This window comes from Alligator mississippiensis, chromosome 4 (genome assembly GCF_030867095.1).
Source record: "Alligator mississippiensis isolate rAllMis1 chromosome 4, rAllMis1, whole genome shotgun sequence".
Taxonomy (NCBI): domain Eukaryota; kingdom Metazoa; phylum Chordata; order Crocodylia; family Alligatoridae; genus Alligator; species Alligator mississippiensis.
In genome coordinates this window covers 101,012,567-101,024,738 of record NC_081827.1, presented here as the reverse complement: position 1 = coordinate 101,024,738, position 12,172 = coordinate 101,012,567, and the positions used below count along the sequence as shown (strand labels likewise).

The following is a 12,172-nucleotide window of genomic DNA, read 5'->3' as shown; positions in this document are numbered from 1 at the left end:
TAGCACACTAAACCCAGCAGACACTGCCCTTGGTTCTCGCACCACGTCTGACACAGCAGAGAGCAGACTGAGCTTTGACCACATTGGTACAACTTAGATACAAGAGCAGCTGTAGCGGAGCGTTGTTTCACTATCCCTGCCACCACTCTCCTTATAATCAGACATAGGTGTGGGCTGACATAGGAACTACTAAGGGACAGGTATTTTTGCTGGAGATCTTAAAAAAAAAAAAAAGATGCTTTAGGCCAGAAGTTTTGCTGCTGTTTCTTTTGTTCATATCCATCTTTGCTCAAAGCCATTATGGCAGTTATGTGCATAGTGCAAACAGAAATAAGCCAGAAGAGGATATGTCCTGTTTAGTCTCTCCCAATAAGGAGAACAGTATGTTTCCACACACTACCTTGGCATGTGGCAGAGATGCTAATAAGTCAAAGAAGCAGAAATGTAATTTTCTTTCAGGTGGGTGGGGGCAAGCAGAAGAAAAAAAGCAAGTAATGTTGGAAGATTCAGCTCTGAAATTAAAAGCTATTTGAAGCTGCATTCATACAGCTTCCTATAGTGCAGTGTTTCCTGATGAAATGGGCCTGTCCCTTTTTTCCCAAGCAAGAATAGCCTAAAGATCTGCAGCTGGAGAGAAGCAGTCAGCAGTACAGGGACAGCAGCAGTTTGAAACAAGAACATTAAGACCATCAAACCACGGAAGCAAAGAACAAGCTACTTCCTTCCCCCACCCCTCCCAATACCTAAATATCGCCTTGCTGGCAGAACAGTCAAACTGAGACAAAGAGACACATGCAAGGGTAAGGTTAATTTTATCCTTTACATATCTGCATTCACAGAAAAGATCTAGTTCCACTGTGCCTGCTCCTTGCCTCTTCAAAAATTAAGTGCACTGGCAGAGCTGTGCTGCTCAGCAGTCCCAACAGAGTGATCTCACTTGCTCCCTTATTCCAGTCTCATCTATGCCCCAAAGAGGCTGCCAGCCCTTTTGTGGATAACAAGGGTCACACCCAGTCTCTTGCATTCATTTTAATACAGGAACCGAGTCCGTGTTTAGACTTGAGTGGTTAGCAAGCTAAGGTGACAGACCCAACAGATTCTCCCCAATGCAGGTCCACCAAGTGAACCTTGTTTCTTACAGCACTGCCTCCTATTGCAATTCTGAAATTAAACTTAATCAATGTTTTCAACTGATGCACAGGGCAGATGCGAATCTGGTTCCATTCTCAGTAGTAAAATTCTCTCTGCAGGGCTAATAGGAGTAGATCAAGCATATCTGACTAGAAAGAGCAAATTGGGAAGGAACAGATTTTCCCCAAGGTCTGTCAGCACTGCTAAAGTGTCTGCTGAACTGGAACAGACATAAGGTGCCAGGATTGGTGTTCTGCTCTGAACCCAGAAGGCACAAGAAGGATAAGCTAGATGAGCTAGAGAAAATGTTTAAGTATGGGGTAAAGGTTAAAGCAAAGCAAAGCTCAGTTCAGAGATGGAAGGCAGATAGTTTAACCATCAGTCTGCTGCAAGCACTCTTCAGACTGTGACACTGATTTGCAGTTAAGTTCCTGAATTGTCTGCCACTCCCTGCTCAAACATCTGATCCCTGCTGCAAGCCTAGCCTCAAGCTTTCCCAACCCCCTCCACAGGAAGGATAGGGAGAAACACCCTCCATGCATCTCAGAAAGAGAGCCCCACCAGCAGGAAAGAGAGAGAGGAGCCAAGAACAAAGCTGAGTTGTGTTTATGACCTTTCCAGACATCTTCATACCAGAGGTACTTTGCCATTATTTTCTTCTTCTCTAGGAAGAGTGCCCAGCTACTGTCCAGTGCAACCAAAAGGATTTTAGCCCTTCACCCTAATCTCATGACTGAGGAGAATCGCTGGTCTGTCTGGCCAGCTCATTTCGTAAGTGGGCAGAGTCCTGTTTTAGGCCAGACTGGCAGGACCATCTTTCTCAAAACAGCACGTTGCTAGGTTGGGTTTCCTCCTTCTACCCACTTAAATGGGTTATTCCACCCACCCCCTGTTTATTATACTCATGGATCATAGGGGTAACTCTTTGAAACAGAAAGGACATCTCACAAGACCTGTGAAATAGCCATCATAAAGCATATGATGGGATATATTTCCCATCCTTGTTTAAACACACTTCCTATCATTAGCTGCAGATCCTGATAATGGCTTCCTATTCCAAATAATTTATCTAGAAGATGTAAAATCTATTTTAAACATTATCTGGTGGCTTTATAAGGAGGAAGAGGGGAAAACATATATACTCATTGTTCAGCAGTACAAAGTACCACCAACCCCAATTGTGAGGGTGCAAAGGGATGGGGGCAGCAGGGGTTACATACAAAAAACAAAAACAGAATTATTCTGTAACCCAGAAAGACCCAGTGCAAGAGGTCCAACCTATCACCTCCCTCAGATCTCCCCACACCAGGGACAGGTCATGGGGTTGGCAGAGAGGTTTAACACCAACTCCGCACTTAAAGGTACTCCCCCCTTACAAAAAAAAAATATCCATTCTGTAGCAGGTGCTTGTCTGCCTTATTTTCCTGGAGGGTCATAAGTGGCCACAGAATCGGCCAGGAAAGAGCTGATTCTAGAGACATAGCATGAGTGAGCTCCTGCCATGTGCTATGAAGGATAGGACACTTCATCTCTACTGGGGCTGCCAACCCGGTTTATGCCCTTTCACAGAAACTGGCTATTGAAGCTATTTTTCTCTGGGTAATTAGGCAGCAGGTATCTAAAGTATCCTATCGGAAGGATATTGTCAGAGCCAGACTCCTGACATTTGGAGACGTCAGATAAGGGAAATAAATGGAGAAGGAAGTTGTGAAAAAGAAAACGGCAAATGTGTTTTTTCTGAATTCTTGGAACTATAGAAGATCTAGATTGATTTTCTTCCAGGACTACAATGAGGGGGAGGTGAAGAGAGGTGTGCACACAGAACACTAAAGAATGCACTTTGTGCTTCTAAGAGATACTGAATGCCAGGATTTGCCAGTAATGCCTCCTCCGATGCCAGCCCTGACCAGCCATGCTGTAATTCTACAATGGCAAACAGGAACTAGTTTGGAGCCAAACAAAATTGGAATCCGTTTCTTCAAAAGCAGTCTCTGCATTGAACTGCTACATTACTGCAGAGCTGTTAAAGCTGAGGCTGTCAAAGATCAAACCTTGCATACCATCTGCTTTTTAAATGCAGAGAAGTCTGAACAGGAACTGCAGAATCAGTATAGATTCCAAATCTTTATTCTCCAGTTTAAGTGAGATTTCTATCCTGCCTTATCCAAAAGGTACAGAGCAGCTTTAGTGCACATACAGATGTCCATGCAAAACCAATCTTTATACCTTATGACTCCAGATTATGTACAGATACCTTTGCCATTTCCAGGGAAGCAGGCCAATGACAGCATTGTGCTGTTCTTCTACATTTTTTTTTTTTTTTTTTTTTTTTTTTGGGGGGGGGAGAATGGGAAGAGAACCTGCCAGTTATGTGGATTTCATTACAATTACAAATACATGTAGACAAAGGGCATTTAGTACTAGAGATTAGGACACACATTCTGAAAGCCTGAATCTCAGACAGAGATTAAAACTACAGCCTGGCACTATGTTCCCTCCCATTGAGGTTCCAGACGTGGGAAAAGGAAGCCAGATGTTAGGTATACATGATTGGGTTTTGTTCTTGTTTAGCTCAGTTTGGATCAGGCTTCCTGTTTACTGCTTTTCAGTGTTTCTTCTTTTTTAGCCAAAAGCAAGTTAATGGTATTCAAAACATATTCTCCAAACAAAGACATCCAAATGCCAAAAAGCCAAACATCTCCCCACAGCATTCTTTGAAGGCTTCACTCTAACTACAGGGATTGGCTTAGCTCAGGGAGAAAGTCCTGAGCATTGAGAGACAGAAGCAACAATGGTTTTCCACAGGACAGCTTGGCATTAATGTATGTATATGTTGGAGTTGGCTTCAGCATTTACGCTATTTGTCTGAGCTCAAAGGAAGAAAAAAAAAAAAGTCTTAACTTACATAGATGAGCCCTGAGTAGTATCTCTCCTTCAAGTTGTGCAGTACAGAGGCCTCATTCAGGCAAGTCAGCTCTGCCATATCTTCCACTTTGGAGAACTTTGGTGGGTTCATTTTCTGGATGTCATCCTTGTTTACTTTTATTTTCTTCCCATTCTCAGCCAGCTCCACTACGGCCTCATCACCTGCTTCCTCCTTAATGCTGGCTGCCTCGAACCCGTTCTTCTCTGATGGGACCCATACCAGCTTCTTGGCCGCCCAGTCAGCCTGAGCCAGGGGGTTATTAATGAGGTTTTTGTCCACATAAAGATACTTATCGACATCTCTCTGAGCCATGGTGGTTTATATTGAGGGACCTGTAAAAACAGCAACAAAAATTGTTTTTAAAACTCAAGCCTTAGAGATAAAACAAGCACTTGCTAAGAACCTTCCTTGAGTTCCTGGCCTTCCTCCACTTTAATTTTACATCTACAATCTCATCAAGCTTTTCAGACAAGATGACGGAAAGAAATGTACACTTGAAACAATGAAGGTGTTAAGCATTTAAAAACCATTATTTGTTAGAAAACAAAGTCACCAACTGGAGTCAAGGCTACAGGTGCCAGGTGTTTCTACCGCAGCACTAAGAGGTATAAGTATCAGGTAGTTAGTACAGTAATTTGAAGTAAGATTGGATTTCTAAGCTGATATCACCAAACACTAGACTGTGTGCATAACTCCAAGTGTTTTAAAACCCCTTTTCGCTCTTTCCTCTCTTTCACCTCCACTCCAAAATCCTTGTGTGATTTCTGAGGTCACTGAAAGTATGTTAGACTACAAATATCCTGACTCGTTACAAATGCCATGTACTACCCAAGCTGACATGCAAGTGGTACTTTGTTCCCAGAGTATTCCAAGATCATTTTAATAGCCTGGTTAAAACCTGCACTTGATATTTCCTTAGCCAGATATGGGGTAACACTGAGCCCAGAGGTCTGGCTTTACCTCAGTTTGTAGTCATATCATCTTCAGAAGGAAAGCCCTCAGAGACATTGGTTCCAACTGCAGAAACCCTCTATTTAAGCAGCATCAAACATAAGATTGCTACAAAAACATGGTACATCTTTATGAACACAGTTACAGAGCTGTGGTCCAGCAATGGAGAGGTTCCTGAAAACTATCAGGAAATAACTGGGGGATTTCTAAGAGTGTGTACCAAGGAAGGCAGTTTGGATTTAATGGTTCTAATTTTGATGAAGCATTAGATGCGTTTCTGCCAAAGACATTCTAGTTCATAAAATGGGTTTTCTGAAAGAATTCTAGTGCTGCCTATCAGTTAACCAAATGAACAGCATATACCTAGGCTCACTGGCCAAAAACTATTTCACAAAAGCATTATCCTCTGGGATTCTGGTCACCAACACATCAGTCATTTAAGAGGCCCTTAACTCAGATTTTAATTTTGTACAAGTTCAATAACACTTTTTTCTTCCTTGATGAATAGAGGGAGGGAGAAGAATACATGCATTGACCATGCATGCAACAGGAGCCTGTCAGCAAACGTAGTCACTCTGGTTTTCCTTGTAGACAGCTTCCAAACAGTTGTTTACATCTGGTATTTGAACAAGCCTGCAAAGCCAAATAGTCAAAAGTACTAGTGCAGCAATTTCCCCAGGGAAACGAAGGGTGTTGAATAGCTTCTGCAGTGAAACCCCTAACCCCAAAAGTGAACCAGGATCAACAAAAAGCGTTGCATCTTTGTGTTGCAAGCACATGCAGCAGCTAGTGAGGTCTGGAAAAATTTCAGCTCTGACAAAAGCTGGATACTTAGGCTCAACCCACTCACTGGTTAAAACTTCCCCACATACATGCAAACAGTTAGCTGTATTAAACTTTGTACTGAATCCTGAACTCACTTCTGCTCTGCAAGTGCAGAGGGGAGTTTTCATTGTTGGTTGAAAAAAGTCCACAAGTAACAGCATCACTTGGACTTGCAATTAAAGTACATCTCAGACCTTGCTGAAGATCCTAGCCAGAGATCTCAGCAGAGCAGAGACTCCTTATGCCTGAAGAAGGGTGCTTGTGCCCGAAAGCTTGCCAAGAACTTCTTTCCAACTACTCAGTTGGTCTAATAAAAGATATCACATCTACCTAAAGAAGCTTGCTAGCCAGAAATCTGACACTTTAACCCCAAATACGTGAAGATGCTGATGATTCCCACCCTAGTGACCAAGATGGCAATTCCCAGAATCACTTCTCCACCTGTGGATTTTCACATAAAAAACAAAAACAAAACCACGTAAAGATTTGTATTCCAGTAAGCTCAGCCTCCTGAAGGATCTGTTTCCAGCAATGCTCCACAGTTTGACAGCTACAGGCTCCCGCTACAAAAAACCCACTATACTCTGGGCCAAGAGATGCTGGTAAAAGACACAGAGCTCAGTCCAATTGAATTTCCTAGAACTAGTGAAGTGAAGCAGACATCCCAACTTGCTGCTTTGGTTCTGGGGAGGCCACAAACTAGAATTAACAGCAGAGGGAGCAAGACAATAGTCACTTCTTACAAGTCACTGTTGGGGAGGACTCCAAGTGTTTACATTTGCCTGCTCACATCAATAGTGGGAATTCAAAAAAGCAGAAAGTTTTGCAGTACTCTTGCCTGACAAACAAATCTGAGGAGAGGACAACACACACAGCTGGGACTCAACCTTTCAGCCTATCCTCGCAACCAAGAACACTGGTACTACCGTGGAACTGCTATTAATGAAAAACTGGGTCAAATCACAGACATTAGGCAACAAAGGATTCAACCTGGTTTCCAAGTTCTGGCATTCAAAATATACTCCACCTGGAACGAGTTAAACTGAGGTCACGTTTATTCAGACCAAAAATGCAAGGAGTTAGGAGTGCACCAATAAACATGTTCTTGGTGGATATCCATAGCTAGTTATTAACCAGCCATATCGACTGATACCAATCCAATAACCAATATTAACAGCGGGTTGAGTCATGCTGGGCTGGGCAGTTCAGCTCTGCCAGCCCCTCCCCATCCGTCAGGTCTGCAGCATTCAGCACCTTTTACAGTGCCCGCCCTGGCCCCAGCCCGCAGTCTGTGTCAGCACCTGGGACACCGCAGCAGCTGCTCCACTCCAGCCCAGCCTGCCGGTGACAGGATGGGGGTGTATGCAGGGTCACCCCAACTCACAGGAGAGAATCCAGATGTCCAGGGAACCCAGTCCTGTGGGCAAGAGGGAACCCAGGTGTCCAGGGGACCTGGCCAGAAGGCATAATTAGCAGAGAACATTAAATCAGCTACAAACAGCCCAAAAAACCCTGATAGCTGATAATGTACATTTCCCTTTTATCAGTGCCAATCCAATAGGCAACCAATATTTTAGTGCACCTCTACAAGGAATTATAAAAACTACCTTGATCTAAGAAAAATAGAGACTCTAGAATCACAAGCAGGGTCTTCGCGATCTGGTAATATTTTAGGCCCAATTTCTTCAGCAAGGAACCAAAGAAACTACCTACCGCTGGCCAGATGCAGAAGTTGAGTAACAGCTTTGGCAATCTCATGCTAGCTGGCCAGCACATGCCTATAGATGAGATCAACACTGAAACGCGGGCCTCTTTCATCCTGCTGTCAAACACTTATAGCACCAGACCACACTCCAAGGCAAGTGGTCTCGGAGACTACAAAAGAAGTTGAAGAAGACCGGTGATTCAGCCAGAAGTCCCAAGAACCTCAGACAGCTGTAGATATTTGCTGCAGGTCCTAAGCAAACCAAGGGGTTCAAGCAAAGAAAAAAAAGGGAACTTGAGTGTTGTGTTCATGATTGTATCAGGTTTGGCAAGGCAACAGCTGTACTCTAACCTCCATTACAGAGTTTCCTGTAAATGCTACTCCAAAGAGTTGCCTTTTTTGGCTATAATCAAGCAGGACACACCAAGGGCTGTGCACTTGAACTAAATTAGGATTCTTCAGGAAATGATGAAACTGAAAGTAACCAGCTTAATCCAAGGAGCTCCACATACAGCCTGAAATACATATTCCTGACTCCCTTTCTACAGCTTGGAGATTCATTCCCCCTTCGTGGCCAGGGCCAGGGGTAAAAATGAACACTTTTTGACTAGGAAATAAATGAGACCACAGGGAGTTTCCAAGACACCCTCCCTACAGCACAGACCCTTTCATAGGATGTGAAGGCAGGCACAGCAAGGAGACTGCTCCAACCCCTTCCTTCAGCTATTTTCTTCTGTACATCATACGCAGGAGCACTGAACTCATCAGGCAGCAAGGGCAAGAAAAGCTTGTCATGCACAAGATGGTTATGATAGCTAGCTGGAGCTATGGACCAGGAGGTATTATGGTATACTTCCAGTCTTCCCCATCCCACCTCCCTCTCTAGTAACCATACTACTGAGGTCATTCCAGGATGACCGCTTTTTCTTGTTTTCAGAGGTAGTTAAAGAATTGGGGCTACTAAAAGAGCCCTATCTTTTGTGCGATACAGAAGCTAAATCAGGAACCCAAAGCAGAAACAAACATGTTCCTGTGCTGCTGCTGAAATCATTGCAAGGATCAATGTTGTTTGCACCTCGTATTTTAGGACAGCCTTCACAACCATCTGTAAGCAGCATAAAGGACAATGTATTTTGTTGTTTCAGACTGCTACTGATGTGCTCCAAGAAGTTTCCTGCATCTGGGGCTTCACAGATGTTAGGATCAGAAGGGACCTATTAGAGCATCAAGTCCAACCCCCTGCCCTGGGCAGGAATGAGTGCTGGGGGTCAGATGACTCCAGCCAGGTGTCTATCAAATCTCCTTTTAAAATACCTCTAAGGAAGGAGACAGCACCACCTCCCTTGGAAGCACGTTCCATATTTTGGCAACCCTCACTAAAGATTTTTTTCCTGATGTCCAATCTGAATTTTCTCTCTTCCAGTTTGTGGCCATTATTTCTAGTTCCCCCAACGGGCATTCTGGTAAACACTGTACCCCCTATTTCTTGCTGGATGAGTTTGGCTTTTACCAAAATAATGCAGACGCTCCTGCTGCCAGGGTTATTCAGCAGCCTTTTGCACTGAAGAAGCCAATGAGTTGAAAAAACAGATCACTGCAAGAACAATGCCCATGAAAGAACCCAGTTCAGTGAGAGATGTGGTACCTAGTTACATTTTAAAGCTGGTCATGCTGAATATTCAGCAAGCTAAATGCCAAACCCCCATAAACAGCTAAGCAAATAAGATTTGAAACTTAGAAGCACAACTCCTGAGACACTTATGGCTGAACATTGACTTCACTTGCCTCAAATCCTATTTGCTATTGAAGTTCATGTGATAAGTGCATACAGAATTTACATCATGTTTAGAAACCATGAGAAAAAAAATTAATGAAGTGTGCTGAGCAGGTAACCCCAGGTTGTGGGAAATGCCCCAACTGGAAGTTGGAACAAATTTGGAAGTAGTTTGTTTGCTCAATGGTTTACGTTTTGAGTGTAAAAGATGACGCGAGACAGGGACATTTATCTTTATGCGAGTCCTGTGATAATTGACATTGTTCTTCTTGCTGCAATATCATCTTATAGGAAAGGTAAAATGTGTCAAGATCATCCTCTTTTCGGTATTTAAAAGTCTCCTTCCTAGTATTGTTTTCACAAATGATGCACAAGGAAATGGAATGTTATGCATCTCTTAACCCAGTTGTTCCCAGACTGCAGTCCACAGTAGTCTGGAGAGCTGACTGGTCAAATGTTGCTTCCTTTCTCTTACCCAGGTGGCAAATTCCATTGAGAAAAAAAAAAAGCTGAACACATGCCTTTCCCATATAAGTAATTGTAGTTACCACAAGGATGTCATGCTGTTGCAAAGGGAAGGGAAGTGGTCTGCAGAGTCACAGATTAGAAGGGAGGTGCCCACAAGATATTTATTAATATGTAGTCCAAACTTTACCCCCCCCAAAAAAAAAAAAAAGTTTGAGAACCCCTGATGTCCATCTTTCCCTCCAGATTCTTCTGTGATGAGTGAACTAAACATTGGTTTTCAGTTAAGACATTAGCTATCCCCTACAGAGCTAAGAGGGAGCATCTGCATATGTGCCTCAAATTGCCCGAAAGAAAAAAAAAAACAAAAAAACAAAAAACACAACAGCATTTAGTTGGCTTTAGTCTTGCTGCACATATACAGGACTGTGGCTCAAGCATTAAAAGGTTCTCCTTCCCACATCTCTTTCCTCCAGAGTGGCTGCTAAGTGCCCATAAGATTGTTCAAAGCACCTTTGGCAACCTGAAAAAAAAAAAATCTAATATGTACCCCTTTGCTGAAAATGTTTCCTTTAGCTTTCAGTATTAGGGACTGTTTTGAGACTCTTAAAAGAATAGAAGCAATCCTGTTTGCAATTTAATTTTCCAGAACAATTTGTATTATTTCCATATCCCCCTCCTCCCCTTCAGCCCCATGTTTACTCTGTCAGCAGCCACAAAACTGTTATTTCTGGGATTGAGCCACTGCTCAATGGGATGGCCTTGAACTACAATGATCAACAGCAACCGTCTAGGTAGAGACAAATGCTGAAACCAAGTGAAAATACTCAAGAAGGGCTAACACTAGCAGGAGTTTTGCCATCCGATTTACCGTAAGGCTCAAATGAATGCTGATTAGACCATTAATAACCTGGACATCTTTCCAAAGTGCTGTAAGACCTTCCTATTTGGGCAGGCATTTAGTCGACAGAGCTAGGCTGGGATATTATTTTGGGGACTCTCCATTTTATCTGTATACTCTAGCTGCCTTTTAAGTTGGTTTGTTCTCTCGTTTGTTCTCCCATTTTAAAAGTTATTCTGTTCTCTTCCTTGAGTCTTTCTTGGAAAGGGAAGCATGTAAAACAAATATAAATACATAGTATTAAGCCAAGAGATTTGCTGGTTTGAACTTTGCAGGCTGTCACTAACCGAGGATCACAGGCCAGTCCCACAGGTTCTAGGACAATTTCTGGGGGAAAGAAATTACCGTAAGGACACAGAACAGTATGTCCTTATCAATGATTTTTATCTTGACAGGATCCTCTGCTTGTGAGGTCCTGGGGTAATAGGGGATATAAAATACTTGGACAGAAACACAATGTACCCTCTGAAACAGCTCACTGTGACGGAACTTAGATGTATGGGCTCAGGCTTGGAGTCTGCATGAGGAAAGGAAAACGTAGAGGTTATTTTTCTGGAAGCTTACCTTTATTAAATTTAATAGTGTCTTGCTGCTTGGATAAAAAAGGCTCATCTTTAATTTCATGGGAAATGACCCTTGACACAAGATGCGTCTAGAGGCTTTTGTGCTAGTGTTGCAGAAAAAGGATCAAGGAGATAAGGAGAATGAGTGTTAGTTCTTCTCTCTCTCTCAAATTTTTTTTAAGGTAAGCAGCAAGCTGTGTAAATCCACAGCCTCCCTTTAAAAACATGAACGGCATCAATTAGAGCTGTTCAAATATTTGAAGAGGAGTGACTCACCTGTTCTTTGTTGAATGAGCCTGCAAACTATCCTGCTGTAACAGCCTTCTAAGTGCATTGGCTCAGGACTGTCCGAGGAGAAGAACAAAATCCAAGTTTTGTTGACAAGACAAGGTTCTGCACTGCAGAACTGGAGTGTAACTGGTCAACCAAAGTACAACTCTGATCACTGCTAAAAATCTACTCCTCAATGGAAAACTTGAATTATTTGCTTATTTGGAATGTTTAAACAATCTGACCTTGAAGAGAGTCTGGCTGATCTGAAATAACATACACCAACAGTGCATGCAGGCAAGAAGCCCTATTCCAGCCTCTGATCTGAGCAGTCTAATTTTTTTGGCTTAATTTTGCTAACTGAATTATTTCTTTTCTTATTTGCAATAACAAAATGTACGGTAGGCGGGTTTGAGGTAGCAAAACTCTTTAAGAATAACTTGCGACTATCAACCAGCAATGGCAGCTTATTCCCAGCATGCACCTTCCCAAGGTTATTGAAACGCCTCAGCTCCTTATGACTGATTAGTTCAGACAGAGGCCTCAGGATTGGATACATCAAGATGTCTAGAGAGGGAACAATACACAAAGAGTTACCCCTGACCACGAGAGACAATAAAGTTCTGGTTGCCACTGGAGAACCAGTTTGTTGCAGCAAAAC

General features: G+C 42.8%; 1 protein-coding gene across 1 annotated transcript in view; it reads right to left on the bottom strand.

Annotated features, from left to right (window-relative positions):
- Positions 1-12,172, bottom strand: part of MYH9 (myosin heavy chain 9) — a 90,377-nt gene that overhangs the window by 62,275 nt on the left and 15,930 nt on the right. Inside the window, exon 2 of the mRNA XM_006274714.4 lies at positions 4,037-4,389. Coding sequence (XP_006274776.1) covers positions 4,037-4,369 — 333 coding nt within the window. The 5' untranslated portion in view covers positions 4,370-4,389. The remainder of the gene's footprint in view (positions 1-4,036; positions 4,390-12,172) is intronic.